At 35.3% G+C, this 17701-nt stretch overlaps 1 protein-coding gene across 1 annotated transcript in view; it reads left to right on the forward strand.

Annotated features, from left to right (window-relative positions):
* CYP4V2 (cytochrome P450 family 4 subfamily V member 2) overlaps nucleotides 1-15708 on the forward strand; it is a 30131-nt gene extending 14423 nt beyond the window's left edge. The window contains exons 7-11 of the mRNA XM_070948525.1: nucleotides 1691-1882; nucleotides 3492-3594; nucleotides 12032-12166; nucleotides 12491-12670; nucleotides 15022-15708. Of these exons, the coding sequence (XP_070804626.1) occupies nucleotides 1691-1882; nucleotides 3492-3594; nucleotides 12032-12166; nucleotides 12491-12670; nucleotides 15022-15194 (783 nt within the window). The 3' untranslated portion in view covers nucleotides 15195-15708. The remainder of the gene's footprint in view (nucleotides 1-1690; nucleotides 1883-3491; nucleotides 3595-12031; nucleotides 12167-12490; nucleotides 12671-15021) is intronic.
* Nucleotides 15709-17701: the final 1993 nt, after the last annotated feature.

Consider the following 17701-nt stretch of genomic DNA (forward strand, 5'->3'; position numbering starts at 1 on the left):
GTCTTATATTTTTTTGAACCCTAAAATAAGCGTTTGGCTTTATTGCTATGCACTCAAAAGCCCGATTGGGCTTATTATCAGGGGATGCCTTATTTTGGGGGAAAGAGGATAGACAGACAGACAGAATACAACCTTGAGGTTGGTGAGCACTTTAAAGGTTCTCCCCAATCCTTTAAAACTTTTTAAACTTACAGTACCAAATTCAATGAGTTTTTCAATATACTGATGAATGGAACAAGAGGTTCTGTTCTTTGAGATCCAGTTTCCACTGTGTTATTCTATTCAGATTGATTTTCACAGAACAATTGTAGCTTGAGCCTGATCCTACATGTTAGATAGCAAGGAAATGCCCAACTAGGTCTGCCTAATACTGGTGGTTGCATTTTCCCTTTATTTACCATCAGAATGCATAATTCTTCTCTTAAGAGATACTGTTCATTACAGGTAGTTCTCTACTTAGAACAGTTCATTTAGTGACTTCAAAGTTACAGTAGCACTGAGAAAAGTGACGACCATTTTTCAGACTTATGACTGTTGCAGCATCTCCATTGTTACATGATCAGAATTCAGATGCTTGGCAACTTATTCATATTTATGATGGTTGTAGTGCCTCAGAGTCATGTGATCACCTTTTGTGAACTTTTGAGAAGCAAAATCAATGGGCAAGCTACATTCACTGCAGTTGTTAAATTGAATGGAATGGAATGGAATGGAATGGAATGGAATGGAATGGAATGGAATGGAATAGAATAAAATTCTTTATTGGCCAAGTGTGATTGGACACACAAGGAATTTGTCTTGGTGCATATGCTCTCAGTGTACATAAAAGAAAAGATATATTTGTCAAGAATCATAAGGTACAAGACTTAATGATAGTCATAGGGAAACAGTCAATATAAATCTTAAGGATACAGCAACAAGGTTACAGTCATACAGTGATAAATGAGAGGAGATGGGTGATAGGAACAATGAGAAGATTAATAGTAATGCAGACTTAGTAACTAGTTTGACAGTGTTGAGGGAATTATTTGTTTAGCAGAGTGATGGTGTTCAGGAAAAAACTGTTCTTGTGTCTAGTTGTTCAGTGCTCTATAGTGTCGTTTTGAGGGTAGGAGTTGAAATAGTTTATGTCCAGGATGCAAGAGTCTATAAATTTTTCACAGCCCTCTTTTTGACTCGTGCAGTATACAGGTCCTCAGTGGAAGGCAAGTTGGTAGCAATTGTCTTTTCTGCAGTTCTAATTATCCTCTGAAGTCTGTGTCTGTCTTGTTGGGTTGCAGAACCAAAGCAGACAGTTATAGAGGTGCAGATGACAGACTCAATAATTCCTCTATAGAACTGTATTAGCAGCTCCTTGGGCAGTTTGAGCTTTCTGAGTTGGCACAGAAAGAACAGCCTTTGTTGTGCTTTTTTGATGACGTTTTTGATGTTGGGTGTCCATTTTAGGTCATGAGATATGGTAGAACCTAGAAATTAGTGTTAGTGTTACTAACTTAACAACTGCAGTGATCCATTTAACAACTGTGACAAGAAAGGTCATAAAAATGGGGCAAAATTCACTTAACAATTGTCTCGCTTAGCAACATAAATTTTGTTGTAAATTGAGGACTACCTGTAGTTTTGCATGGTGTTGCACATAGCCTATCTTGAATTATACATAATAAATGGTATTTTCTCACCACTCTCTAAGGTTATTGAAGAAAAAGTGTGCAAAATAAAGCAACAGGAGCAATATCAAAATGGTGCTGCCAGCAGCAATCACCTAAGAAAGAACAAAGAGAGGAGAGCTTTCCTCGATATGCTTCTGAATGCCAGAGATGAAGATGGGAAGAAGTTGAGTTACACCAGTATACGAGAGGAAGTGGATACGTTTATGTTTGAGGTACAGAGTGATCAGAACACAACTGCAAAGAGACCACTGGAAATTAGATAATTTCTCTTGAATGCCACGGCTTTCCTCTATAAGACTATAAATCATAATAAATTATTTTTTCTTAGGCTACCAGTTGTAATATGCTAACATTTAACTATGTATATTTTACGTTCTGCCATATTGGCAAACATCCTTATGGCAGCTAATATTTAAGACACCAAGGTTTTTTTTATCCACATTATGTGACCAAGATTAATAACTATCAGTATTATACACCCACTGGAAGAATAAGGCTTTAACTAGGCTCTCCTAGGAAGGAAGATCTCCAGAAGGGAGACTCATTATATGGCACTTATTTCCATCAGAGCCACCTAGCACACCCATTATGGTTCAGGGCTTTGAAGACAATAATAAAGACCAAGAAGAAAACATTTTAAAGGTGGAAATTCAAGCCCTAGAGTTCTGTCTGTGCCCCTCCCCTCAAGTTCTTATTTTGTCACTCCTGTATTTCTTCCAACAGCAATTGGTAACCATTGTCAGTATAGCATGTCCCCATGTCTTTTTATTTAGTTGAAAAAAGCAAAGATTAATTTCTTCCATGTCAGCAAGAAACAAACAGACAAGCAAAACTACAGAATTTTTGTTGGGAATAAATTCAGCATCACCTCCTTATTTTTTTACCTCACTTTCAACCTCTCCAAAATTTTTAAATTTAACAGCGCCTTCATTTCAGATTGTTCCTTCTTTGGATATTTTGTTATTTTATGAAGCATGTAGGAGTTGCTGTGTTTGACAGATACATGCAAACAAAGGAACTCCCACACGCTTCCTTCTTTCTCTTTGTGGTAGAAACATCAAAAATAAAATAAAATAAAATAAAAAATAAAACAAGATCTTGTTCCAGGCTGCACCATACCTAATAGAACTGTGCAATGCTTCACATTATATTGTAGATCAGGAGTGTCAAACTCATGGCGTCATGACGTGACATATTTTTCCCCTTCACTAACCGGGCGTGGGTGTGGCTAGCACGTGACGCATCTGGCCCGTGGACCAGAGGCTTAACAGCCCTATTGTAGATGGATGCTTTGAGCATCTTGGGAAGCAAATGTAACAGCTATCTGCAAGTCTTTCATGAGATTGGCCTTAATGTTCAGTTGTCCATTAGTGGGCAATATATATTACACAGTCAAAATACGTAGGTCCTTTTAATCAAGCTCTCTGCCCCTTTTTTTTGCCCCCTTTAAATTTTGGTACTTGGATCAAGGTTTCTTTCATGATTGCGTTTTGCACTGTAATTTCATGTTGTCCTTCCAACATTGCTATTTAAAAGCAAAAGTATTGCTGTGAATCTGCCAAAGATAAGTATTGTGATACCCATTGATTTCAGGGAGATAATTGTGTGTCTGATTTTGGCTGAACTGCATCAACTGACATACAATTATGCAGACTTCCTTGGCCTAATGATATTGAGATGTACCAGGGTGACAGCTTCCTTCGTTCCCAACCAGCATGGCTATTAGCGTTTGCAGTTGGTAATTGTATCATAACTCTTTGACAAGATGCCAAGTTAAGAAACATGTAATAAAGTTTTATAGATTGAAATTTCTCCTCCTAGGGTCATGATACCACTGCTGCTGCCTTGAACTGGGCTATTTACTTACTTGCAAGCCATCCAGAAATCCAAAGAAAAGTTCACAATGAACTGGATGAAGTTTTTGGTAAATGTTTCTTTCCCCTTAAGCATTTTAGTATAATTCCAGGAGAGAACAGAATTCACATAGATTCTATGTAACCAGTCAGAAATATTATATCCAGAAGAATAAGGAACTCTAAAATCTGACATTTAAAAAATAATCTTGATAATTCATAAATATTAAGCTTTTTGCCCATCAAGGCGAGTTCCATTGTTTTTCTTTAAGAGAAGCATCTGTAGAAAGTTAGCCAGTTTCTTTATTAAAAATAACCATAAAAACCCAAATATCAATTTACTAGGCCATGAGACTTTAGAAAATGCCAGAAGAATCATAGGCTGTATTATTATTATTATTATGGTAGGTTTTTATGCTGATAGAAATGTTATTAAGATGTTTGTGCTTTGATCTTTGAAGCTACACTTCAGTCAAAACTGGTTTGGAAAATATTTTGAAATATTGAATCAAAATTTCTATTCCTGGCCATATGAAGAGTAGCTCCAAAACACTGCATATACATCATGTGTTTGTTTTTGGGATGAGCAGCATTATAAAGCACAGAAAAAGAAAGAGATATAGTAAGACATTTAAAATGAAAAAGAAATATAGCTAATTACTTAACACCTTTACATATCTTTCTAGCTTTGCAGATTATCCTTGCTTCAACCACTTCTATGTCACGTCTACATTGTCTTTTGTTCTTTTAACTAATTTAAACGAGGAGGAGGAAGGACACATTTGTATGAAGTCATTTAATTTCTTTTTTTTATCAAGTTTTTTTATTTTTTTAGACAAACACAAACATACAATCTATTTTTTTTGAACAGAGTATTTTGCTGGTTCACAAATTTAGACAGTATTTAGTCATTTCAATTAAATTTACAATTTCCATATTACCTTTTCGCCATATTCATTTCTTATCTATTTTTTAAAAAACCAATATTACCCTTCATTCTCATCTCTAATCATAATCAAATTCAGTTTTTCCCTTCTATTCTATATTATACCCTTCCCATTGTCATCTATTTGTATATCTAGCCTCACCTTGGTTAGTTATGTAATTTACAGTAGTTTTTATTCTTATAATAATAATAAATCTGCTTATTTTATAACATACGTTTCCTTTGATAATACAAATCCAACATTTTAGTATACATCAGTTAGTTATATAACTCTTTTTTTGTATATTAATTAATATAAACATAAATATTCCAGTTATTTCCATGCAATCCAATTCCTTACAAATCAATTAATTGTAGCCATTTCTGCTTTCAACATGATATACAATTGTAAGTATTTCAATTATTTCAATTAATCATTTCTACTTTCTTCACATTATAGAATTAAAAATATTTCAACCATTACAGTTTCCCTAATTAACTTTAAAAATATTCTAGCTGTTATCCAATCCACAATTTAATCCTTTCTACTTTCATCACCATATACTATTAAAGGTATTTCAATTGTTGCAATTTAAACTTATTCATATTTCTTAAAAAAAATTTAAAAAAACAGTTTATTATCTAAGTTTCAAAAATACAATACAAATATTTCAATTATTCATTTCATTGCAATCAAATCGTTTCCCATTTTTTTAATACAATTCATATTTCAATTCTAAATACATATAGCATCTTTCTCTTTCATTTCTTTTTCTCCCTTCCCATTTTTATTTTTAATTTTTTCTTTCCCTTTTTTCTTTTGTACTTTGAAATCTTGAGCTCTCCTCTTTTGCTCTAAATTTCCCATTGTTTCCCATCTCTTTTCTCCTTTTCTTACTTCCCCATTATTTAAGCCACTGTTTATCCCAGTGTAATCATTCTGTATTTCACAAATCTGGACTCTTCTATATTGCCCTGCATTTCCTGTTGTTTCCCATCCTTTTCCTCTTTTTTTTCTTTTCATTGTTAATTCCAGTGTAATCATTTAAGTTTTTTGTGTTCTTTCTATTCATCCCTTCTCTCCTTCCTTGTCTCTTTCTGCCTTTTCTGTTTTTTCCATTGTTAATCCCAATGTAATCTCTAAAAACCTCCTTTTTATTATTACTATCCATATATTCAATTAATTTTCCAAAGTAATTTCATTGTTTTTATCATCTTCATTTGTTTTCAGTCTCTGTGTCTTGCTTCTCCATCTTTGTTTCCTTGTCAGCTTGAACATACTCTCTCTCAGTTTTTGGATCCTCAAGTTTCGATTCTCCATGAAGCATCGTAATTATTCCTCTTATTTCCGCTTTCCACAACAAGTACATCATTTCCATCATTTCTCTCATTTCCTGCGCCACTTTATTCCTTTTGTATTAGTATTGTTCCAGATTTAAAAGTTCCATTGTTTTCCTTTTTTTCCCCAAGTCAAGTCTCTTGCAGACAAAGCAATCCTCCCCGAAAGTTCTCCCGACTATTATCACTGATAATAGTTCAAAGTTTTCCAAAACAAAGATTCCAAATTGCAGTGCTCTTTTTTCTCCTGAAGATGTCTCTCTAGAATCCACAATTCTCTTAATTGTTTAACAGAGTGTCCATTTCGTATCAATCTTTGTTAACAATCTTCTTTTTTTTCTTCTTTTTAACTTTAAAAATACCAAATCAGTTTTGTAGTCCAATACAAATTAAACAATACTTTTCCCCTCTTTTTCCTTTTCTTCTTCTTCTTTATCTTATCTTTAGGTATAAAGCACTTCTGTTGCAGGGCTTAATATCCAATTGTCTTTTATTTTTCTTAGTCTTCAACAAGAAAGGATCTATTTATTTTCTTTCCAATCCTTTAGTCAATTTTGAGGTTATTTCTTCTAATTCTTAAAAGTTTCCAGTTGATTTTATTCAAAGGTCAATTTTCTATTCGGGTTTTTGTCCCTTTAAATTCCGCTTATATCCTGTTTTCTTCCCCCATGCCCGTTAGCCGCTAGTTTTACGCTGGGGGTTTCAGGTTTTAAAATAATTTTGTTGTTGTTATTTCGCCTGTGGTTTGGCTGTCACTCACCCGGCTTCAAAAATTCCATTGCATTCACCGCTCCTGCTCAATACTTAGTCCGGTTGCCCCAGCTTCTTGACAGCTACAATGGTGCTGAATTGGAGAGAGATTCCTCTGACCTTCGAGGAACTTGCCTGTTCCTCTTGGTCTTCTGAGGTGCCTGTCCTTCCCTGTCCCTACAGGATGGTTCTGGTCCGAAGACCCCTCGGCAGCGGTTCGTCAATCTGGGTTTTCCGGAGCTCATCAGAGCCCGCTAATTCCCCTACTGTCTCGCCGCGACGCTTCCAGTTGAATCCCAAAGTCATTTAATTTCTTTTTTTAAAAAAATATTTTATTTGTTTTTAAACATCTTAAACATAAAATACATCTTTTAAGAGCAAAGGTTTGGTCCGGTATTAGATAAGTACAATTGCCCAGACTTCTTTAACCAATTTGATTCCAAATTTCATCCATTTACATTTTTAAAAAGAAAAAAAAACCACATCAAATCACCAATTTTTTATCATACAATCTAAAATCTTATTCTAAACACTTGGCTTTCTATTGTATCACCACAAATCTTAAATCACAAATAAACACAGCTCTTTTTTGTATACAATCTTTCATTTCCAAATAAACACTATTCTAAATTTTTATCATTTTGTCAATCAGAATTCCATATATATTCCTTAATCTTGAGACCCATTTCATCAAATCTATATTTTAACCTCTATTGGTTTACATCTAATTTCCTTAATCTTGTCATGAAATACGCTTCTCATTTTACATAAAATCACTTCAGAATCGGTTCACATTATCATTCATTCCATGTTTCCATCTATAATTTTATCTAGTTCCCAATCTACTTTATTTTGGCTGATTTCCAGCATAATCTCCTCCACTCCTAAATCTATTGTCGCTGATTACCAGCATGCTTTCCTCCACTCCTACATCTATTATTTTAAATGTTTTATTTTAGCTGGTTCACAGCATATTACATAAGTTACTTTTCCAACATATTCTCCTCCATATCTCCCGCCAATTTAAAATAGAAACGTGTTACAACAAATATCTTCTCACATATTCTCTCCTGGATTATAAATTTTCCTTAAATTTGTCCCATTACATATTTATTCTTATTTTTCTATAAAAGCAACATTTTTATCCGCCTCAAAATCAATTTTCTCTAATTATTAAATCTATTAATAACTCCTGTTAATATTCAAAATTCATTTAAATATTTAAGACCTCCTGTTCTCATTTAATCATTTATATTCTTGTTTTATGACCAGATTGATATATATGTATATATATAGTCAAATTTTAAAGGAATGGAAATAAAAAGTAAAAAATAAAGAGACAACAAGTTTAGTTTATTTATTCTTATTTATACTTAAACAAGGAAGAAAAGAAAGAAAAAAGGAACGAAGAAGAAAAGAAAAGGAAAAGAAAAGAAAAAAAAGAAGGGAAAGAAAAAAAACACTTCCTATTAATATTCAAGCCTCATTCCAAAATTTAAACATTACATTTCCATTTTTAATCAAACTATTTTATTTTTCTTATCTCACAACCAGCTATATTCTATTTCTTCCTTTTCCCATCTGTCCAAAACTATTCCTTTTCAAGTTCAATATTATCAAAATTAAAAACTCTGTAAAGTTTAGCTCTTTTGTAATATCTATTCCATATATAGTATCATCGTCCCTTCTTTTGTTGCTATGCCATTTTCTTTTGTTGCCACGCCTACTAGTTCAATTTTAATTGTTTCATTTTATTTCTTTTTTCTTTCCATCAATGAAACCAGCAATAGACAAATTGGGAATCCCCAGAGTCAAATCTCCTTGGTTGTTCAAAGTAATCCAATTTAGGTAGCAAATTTGTTTCTCTTTCAGGCCAAAAGCAATCCCAATTTACACTTTCACTTCGTCACGGCAATCCTCCATTTTGTCCATTGTATAATTGTCTGCTTGTCCTTTCCCCTTAGTTTTTTAAAATTCCTGCTTATCGCCTCTCCCCTCTTTCTCTCTCCAAAAGTAGTCCATTCCAATTTAAAGAGATTTCAAAGTTTTGTAACTTTCCAACAGACCGTTATTCCAAATCGGTCCATAATAAAAGTAAGTAACTCCTTGATGGGTCTCTTCCTCCTGCAAATTATCTTACTAAGTCTTTTTGCCCCAATAATCCGTAGCCGCTAATTAAGGCTAAGGGCAGCCGCCATGGCTGCTGCATCCCAGCCGCCGACTCAGAGGGTTTCCTCCGGCCCCGAGGAACTTGCCCGTTCCTCTCGGCCATCCAAAGCGTCCCTCTCTTTCCCCTGTCCCTACAGGACAGGATAGGTCTGCAGAGCTGTCGGCAGCGGCTTAACAGTCAGGGTTTTTGCGGGGCTCATCAGAGCCCTGCTATTTCCCCGACTGGATCGCCGTGGTGCTAAACCGGAATTCATCATTTAATTTCTTTTGACACTTATTCTTCAGATCACATTTCTCCACCTTTAGAAATGATTTTCCATTTTTTCCGATCTTTAGTTAATCTATCAAAGTACAAAAATTGATCTACTTATTCTATTTTTTCACTTTCTAGGTCTAAGTTTCAATCATCCATTTTCTCTATCAAACATAATCACTTTGGTTTTTGATAGATTCCTTGTCAAAACACATAATCCATGTAAAATTTGCTGTAAAACATTGGCCAGTGACACAGCATTATCTGCAACAAAAATGCACAAATATTCATATCCCCAACTTCAATATCATTACATTCATTATTTATTTGTCATAAATACACTGAACAGCCAGTGGAACATACTCTCTGCTTAATGCTGCATCAGTCACTAAGCATTATATTTATTTCCACACATGCTTTACCCTGATAGTCTTGTCATATTCAGCAATCAGACTTTAACTCTATAATCTATATACTGCTAAAACTCTTGTCATGACTTTTAGCTGGGTGAAATGGTGCATCATAGAGCAACAATTTTTGGACCAAGGTATCTTAAGTAGGTTAACTTAAAGAATGTCCAAAATCTGGGATCCACGATTCCCGATGAAATGAAATCTGGAGATGTTCTGGCAGCTTCAGTGCTACTGGCTACCACAGTCACGTGAACTTTATTTTCAATTTAGTGGCAATTTTTCAGCCAGTCTTGCATTTCCTCATTCTCTTCCCCAACCAGCTGCAGCCACTTACCTGCCCACTGGAAAGGGGAGGGGAGATGAGATGGGAGGGGAGGGGAGGAAGGAAGGTAAAGATGGAAGAAAGGAAGGAAGGAATAATTCTGATGTTCCCTGTCAGATTCTCACAAGGAAACTCAATGGGGAAGCTGGTGGGAAGTCAGAAGTTGCTGCTTCTTTCACTGCTTTTTTAACCCGCCCTTGTTTCTCTGTTTAAGTAAGGAAATATCTCTGAAATGATAACCCACCAGGGCATGAGTTGTCTAGTATAAATGTATGATCTTCAATAGATTTGTGCTCCAGCTTTACATTCAAAGAAAAATATCTTTTCTTAAGAAGATATTTGTCAAACTATTCTCATTCATTCTACAAATGACTCTAAAACTTATGTAGTGTCATAGAATCATAGAGTTGGAAAGGACTGTTCCATATATTGCTACTTTATGAAGGAGTATATAATGGGACATCCAATCAAAATCTTTGTTGAATTCTAAATTGTGATAATTCCTAATCTATTAAGCTAGCTACTCTATCAAAAGCAGATAATGTTAGCCTGGCATTATTTGTTTGCAACAAACCATACTGGTTCCTGTTAATTTTAGTTTGCCTATTTAAGGTGTCAGAAACGAGATATTGAATAATTTCTTTGAGGACATTGCCCAACGTACAGTAGATTTCAAATTCTGTAATTTCCCAGTTCCTCCGAATTCTCCTTTTTGAAGCAAGGAATGGCATTTTTTCTCCTCTAATGTTTTGGGCCTTCATAGTCCTCCAGGAATTCTCAAAGATCATTAAGAGTGGATCTGTACTACTTCACTAGTTTCCTGAGAGATATTCCATCTTATTTTGGAAATGTGAATTTAATTAAATGAGCTAAGTTTATTGTCTTGTCTATCCTGAGGTGCTGTTCCTTGTTTCACCAGAGGCATAGCAATGACTAACCTGGGCTCCATTTCTCTTCTGAGAAAAGACAGCTGCAAACTAATTGTAATTCTGTATCAGAAGTTCTGTTTCTACTTTCACCCATCACTGCTTCAACACTTTTTCTCTTAATTCTCTTTTCCTTTCCTTTTATTTCTAGAATACCCAAAGAACCCTTTTTTGCTGTTTAGGGTATCTCACAAACATCAGCTTGTTTTGAGCTTTAACCTTTCTGTCAGAATTCTTATCATTTCTAGAGACTAATCTGCATTTTTGTTTACTTATGTTTCCTCCCATTTCCTGGTTCAAGTCTCTTCAGTGTTTTATACAACTCTGTGTCTGTCTCTTTATACTTCTCCCATTTAACTTCCTTATGGGAGTTGTTTGCAATTGTGCTCATTCAACAGAATTTTCCATCCTTCCTGGACACTTTTATTTTCTTTGATCTTAAGGCACTTTCCCTGAAACCTATTATTTCACTATCACTATCCCCTAGGGTGTAACATGAGTCTGTCACCAGCCTATGAATTCCTATTTTAATAGACACCCACAACACTTCTAGATGACACCAATTTATACCAAAATCATGATTTTACCCACCTTCATTCATAATTAAAGTTATATCTTTTCTTTTTGACACTAATTCTACTTCACAAGACAGACTCCCCTTGGTCAGAACTATCACATATTTCCCCCTTTTAGCTTCACAAATACACAACATCTTTATTTGTCTTTCTTTCATTTCATCCTCTTTATCTTTCACTTTTCTCACATTCCAAGTTCCCATTGACTATGATCTTCATTAGATTGATCCATAGACTTTGATACAGAATTACAAAATAACACAGGTGGAAGGGATCTTGGAAATCTTCTAGTCCAACCCCCTGCTTAAGCAAGATACCCTATACAATTCTGGAAAAAATGGCTGTCCAATCTCTTGAAAACCTCCAGTGATGAAGCACCCACAACATCTGGAGGCAAGCCATTCCACTTATTAATTGTTCTCACTGATAGGAAATTTCTTCTTAATTCTAGATTGAATCTCTCTTTGATGACCTTCCATTCATTACTTCTTGTCCTGCCCTCATCTGCTTTGGAGATTGACTCCTCTTCTCTGTGACAACCCCTCAAATATTGCTAGCTTGACTTCTCTTCATTAGGCTAGACATGCTCAGTTCCTAGTCCTTATTCTGGTTAAACAAGACTTTCATTTATCATTTTTAAAATAAATAGTGCCTATATCTAAATTAGATGACCAGTCTTGTGCCATACATAGTGTTCTCTGATAAGGACATTATTCTAACACATTTTGGCAACTAAAGCTGCTCTACCACAAGCATGCAAATGTTTTTGTATCTGAATTAATAACTCTTCTGTAATGATTTCCTTATTGAGCTAACATATTTTTGTTTTTTTATCAGGTGATTCTAACCATCATATCACAATGGAAGATTTGAAAAAACTGCGATATCTGGAGTGTGTCATTAAAGAAGCACTTCGTCTTTTCCCTTCTGTTCCATTTTTTGCCCGTATTCTGAATGAGGAATGCTATATCAGTAGGTAGTCCAAACAGTTTGAAGGAAAAAGTTTTGTGCTATTGGACTGTATCAACTTTAAGAGCTGTGGTGGCGCAGTGGTTACAATGCAGTATTGCAGGCTAATTCTGCTGACTGTCAACTGCCAGCATTTTAGCAGTTCGATTCTCACCAGATCAAGGTTGACTCAGTCTTCCATCCTTCTGAAGTTGGTAAAATGAGAATCCAGTTTGTTGGGGGCAGTATGCTGATTCTGTAAACCACTTAGAGAGGACTATGAAGTGGTATATTAGTCTAAGTGCTATTGCTATCTTGGGATGACAAACATTTGTTCTTCTTTGGCAGGAGGATTTAAGATACCAAAAGACACTGATGTCATAATCCTGCCATATGCATTGCATAGAGACCCTGACAATTTCCCAGAGCCAGAGGAATTCAGACCAGAGCGTTTTTTCCCTGAGAATTCCGCTGGACGACACCCATATTCTTATATCCCTTTTTCTGCTGGGCCCAGGAATTGCATTGGTATGTACACAGAACAAAGTTGAATATCCCTTGGTTCTCTGAAGAATTATATGTCTTCTAATGATGACATTTTTCCCAAAGAAGAGGTAATCATTAGAACATAGAATAATAGAGTTGGAAGAGAGCTTAGAGATCCTCTAGTCCAATCCCTTCTCAACTAGGAGTCCCTATATAATTCTAGACAAATGCCTGTCCAATCTCTTCTTGAAAGTGTTGGAGCACCCACAACGTCAAAGGTATTAATTGTTCTTACTGATTAATTGTTCTTACTGTCAAGAAATTTCTCCTAGGTTGGATCTCTCCTTAAAAATTCCCATCCAATAGTACTTGTCCTGCCGTTTTGGAGAATATATCCACTCCCTCTTCTCTGTGACTGCCCTGGACTGTACTGGAAGTCTGCTATCACATTACCACTAGTCTTTCTCTTTATTAGACTACATATACCTAGTTTCCTCAATCATTCATGGTATGATTTAGCTTCCAGACCCCTTATCACCTTATTCCTCTTCTTTGTACTTTTTCTAGGGCCTTTTTTGTATCGTGGTGACCAGGATTGATGCAGTATTCCAAATGTGGTCTCACCAGGCAGTATAAACATTTTGAATAGCTCCTAGAAGTGTCATAATTCATGCTTGCTTTCTTGGAAGAAAGTATCAAGAAGGATCTCTCAAGACATCACATTTTAAAAGAATTATGGCAAAGCTAGATTTAGTTTAGATGACAGCTTCCAAGATGATTAAGATTAAAGCACCAAGTTAGAAACCAGGTGACTGAAATCTAGTCCCACCTTAGGCAGGAAAGCAGGATTGGGCCAGTGACTCTCTCTTATCTCAACCCACCTCCCAGGAGTATTAAATATGTTTGATGCCTTATTTATAAAATTTATAAAAATAATAAAGGCAAATAAATAATGACAATGATAAGGAAACCTAGTAATATGGGGAATAATTAAAAGAGAGCTAATATTTAGCTCCTAAAAGAGAAGTCGAAGACCAGGAATAAAAATACTCTACAAATATCTAAAAAGCTGATACATTTTAGAATTGATAGACTTGTTTTCTTTAGAAGTTGAAGGCAGGTCAAAGGGAAATGGAAGTATGTCCATATGGTTGAAGTTGATAAATAGTGGAGCATTGGCTTAGAATAGGACTGGAAGTTTTTAAATGAGTCTTGGTTCTAAGCCATTCATTCATGGAATCCTGTACTGAACAGAGATAGAAGATAATTTATATATTTCTTCTAATTCCTACAATTATTATATTACTTTTCTATGCTTGTGCTTAGAAGAAAAATGTGAATAAGATATAGATAAAAAAGACACTCAGTTTATTTATTTATTTATTTATTAAACTAGTAATTTCAATCTAATATTTTGCATTTTGCACTAGAAAAAAATAGGTTTGAGTCATATCGCTGAGATAGAACCGGCATCCATGATTTCCTGTAATATGAATAAATTCTTTATAAATTAAGATTCAGGGAAGCATTGCTACAGACATGGCAGGGGATAAAAAAGAAGCATTATGATAAAATTCCGGAATGGTTATCCACTATGGAGGCACAAATTTACCCAAATGCTTTAGATATTGGTAAAATGAAAATTTACAAAGACCTGTTGAATAATCAAGGAGAATTAAGAACAAGACAGGTACAGACATTGATTGGTGGCCCTATATGCAAATAAAATCTAATATAAGACAGATTTGGCACAATTTGGATTTCAAAAGATTCATGTACTTCCTTCTCTTTTGTACCTTTAAATGGAGAAGAGGTCTTTATCATCAAACAAACTTCATTGCCCATGATGTTAACATATGAGTAATCATTATAATTTAACCATGGTTAATGAGAACAACCAAGTGCATGGATTATTCTCATTAATAGTTTCACCGGTTTGGTGATTATAACAAATTGTGTTTGAAAGCAATGGATAGCCTAACCCCAAAGATTCACAGACTCAGTAAAATGATAGAATATCAATCTTCTGAGAAGTCCCACAGTCAAGAAATTGGCAGCTGAAGAGAATGTTAGAAGGATATAAAATTTATTTTCAATGTGTTTACTATAGTACAGTCCATTTCCTATTATGCTATTTTACCCAATGGGATGGCTTTGATTTGACATCTGTATAATGATGCTAGCTGCTTAATAAGGCTAGAATACATCTCCTTATATCACACAATGATATTTTGGCTGAGCCATTATTGGAGTTTCATGTACCGTGCAGCCTTAGTCAATGAATCTGAGATCTTGACTGTTGTTGAGTTACATTGAATAATTATTATCAGTAAAGAATAAATATTTAGTATCACAGTTCAGTTAATGCCTTTACTTTTGAAACTCATATGTAGGTCAACGCTTTGCCCTGCTAGAAGAAAAGACAATTCTAGCAACCATAATGCGACATTTTTGGATTGAAACTAAGCAGAAATGTGAGGACGTTGGTATGGTTGCAGAACTGATTCTTCGTCCAAGCAAAGGCATCTGGATTCAGCTAAAAAAGAGACCAACTCCCAGCTCTTAATTAAGAAATTACAGGAGCAGTACATTCGATCATTTCACCAATAAAACCATGCATTTTGATGGATGGACAATAAAGATGACTGACAATGAAGAAAGTAATTTGCTTTTAGAAAACAATTACAATCAAAGAATTTTGTGATTGTGGAGCAATGCTCAAATAATTAACTATACCTAAACAAAATAAAATATATCAATCACTATACATCCGTATGTGTATAACAGTATAGTAATATAGCAATTGTCAAGGATGATACGTTAAACCTACTACTGCTATGTTAGGTCATTATTCTACTCATGAAGTTTCTCATTAAAGGTTCATGATGGAAGTTAGGAGTCCTGAAGAAAGCAAAGAGTAGGAATAAATGGGAAATTTCATTGGACTGAAATAAGTAATGGAGTTCCTCAAGGATTTTTGCTGCAATGTTTTTTATGTTTTTAAACTTGTTTTTTAACTTGTTAAAAATAATCATGACTTAGAGATAAGAGCTAGTCATCTACAAACTGTATAATGCTACCAATAAAGAATACTATTGATCAAATACTATTAATCAAATAATATATATTTGTGTATGTATGTATGTATTTACACACACACACACACACATGCACACGCATACACTAATATATGTAGTAAATCTATATATGTAGTAGATCTATCAATAGTAATAGTATATGAATAATACTATTATTGAAAATCAGTTCTGAAGAGTTCCTGAAGTCTTTAAACCAGTGGTGAAATCCACATTTTTTCACTACCGGTTCTGTGGGTGTGGCTTGGTGGGCATGGCAGGGGATGGATACGCAAAATCTCCATTTCTACCCAATCTAGGGGAAGGATATTGCAAAACCCCCATTCCCACCCCACTCGGGGGCCAGCCAGAGGTGGTATTTGCTGGTTCTCCTAACTACTCAAAATTTCTATTATCTGTTCTCCAGAACCTGTCAGAACCTGCTGGATTTCACCCCTGCTTTAAACTCACTAAATTCAGTGAAATGACAAAAAAAAAAATTGGCTTTCCAAGTCTCAATTTCCAAATAATGAATACAATAATGTAGTGCATCCTGGTGGCCAGTAACTTCAGTCTAAATATAAAATAATTAACTTGGATAAAAAAAAATTTTTTTTGTTTGCTGATTGGGTCTGAATTGTCTGCAACTAGAGAGAAAAAAATATTTTGGATCATAGTCAATAGCTCAATGAATGAATTCTGCAACTATATAAAAAAAGCAAATTCCATTTATTAGGAAGGGAGATTGAAAATAAAATAGCCAATGTTGCAATACGAACCTAAAAATGTATATGTCTGTAACTTGAATACCATGTACACATCTTAACTGCTACATTTGAAGTATAATGTTATAGAGCTAGAAAACTAAGGAAAAGGGTAACCTGGATCAGGGGTTCCCAACCCCCAGGCCCTGGCTCACTCCTGGACCATGAACTATTCGGAACTGGGCCGCAGAAATGGAGTGCGAGTACATGTGTGTATTCCCACTTGTGTGAGCAGAAGATAGGTGCATGCACAAATGGAGCTGTGCATGGATGCTTGCATGGAACTATCCTCTCTTCCCATCCAGCTGGCTTCCAAAACCAGAAAGGTTGGGGAACTGAACTATGGGAATCTCAAATAGCTGTCTTTGAAGAAAAGATGAGAAATTTTTGGAACCTGGTATGCAAAAATGGCAACTATAGGATCTGAAATATTTAAAAAAAAAAATCAGGAAAAGGGTTTTCTCCTGTCAGCACACAAGGACCAAAAGTAATTTAATGAAACTGATATTTAGAGGAGTTAGAAGAAAACCCTTGTTTGCGCAAGAAGTAATATATCTAAAGATTTCATTACCGCAATAGCGACAGCACTTAGACTTATATATTGGTCCACAGTGCTTTACAGCAGTGGCCCCTTTTGGCATCAGGGACTGGGTCCATGAAGAAAGTTTTTTCCATGGACTGGGTGATTTTGCATGCTCCCTACATCCTGTGGATGGGGCTTCACTTATTTGTACAGCCTGGTTAATGGCATGCCATGGACAATAGCTGGTCCATGGACTGGGAGTTGGAGACCCCTGCTTTACAGCACTCTGAGCAATTTACAAAATGAGCATATTGCCCCCAACAATCTGGGTCCTCATTTTAGTGACCCGGAAGGATGGAAGGCTGAGTCAACCTTGAGTCCCTGAGGATCGAATTCCAGACTATGGGCAGAATCAGCCTGCAACACTGCATTCTAACCACTGTGCCACCAGTCATAAAACATGATCACTAATCTGGATGGTGTTAAAGGAATTTATTGTATAATATTTAAGGACAGATCTGTCAAAAGACAATATTGACGCTCAATATTTTCTCTTGATTGTGGGACAGCATGCTCGAGATACCATTTGCAAAGGAACAGTGTACAGCAGGAGTCCCCAATTTGGGACACAGTCCATTGCCGGGCCATGGTCTATTTGGAATTGGACCATGTGATTGTCAGGCTGGAGCGTGTGTGTGCACATGCAGCTCAA

The sequence above is a fragment of the Pituophis catenifer genome, unplaced genomic scaffold (genome assembly GCF_029215685.1).
Source record: "Pituophis catenifer annectens isolate HBS135680 unplaced genomic scaffold, rPitCat1.0.hap2 SCAF_8, whole genome shotgun sequence".
Classification (NCBI taxonomy): Eukaryota; Metazoa; Chordata; class Lepidosauria; order Squamata; family Colubridae; genus Pituophis; species Pituophis catenifer.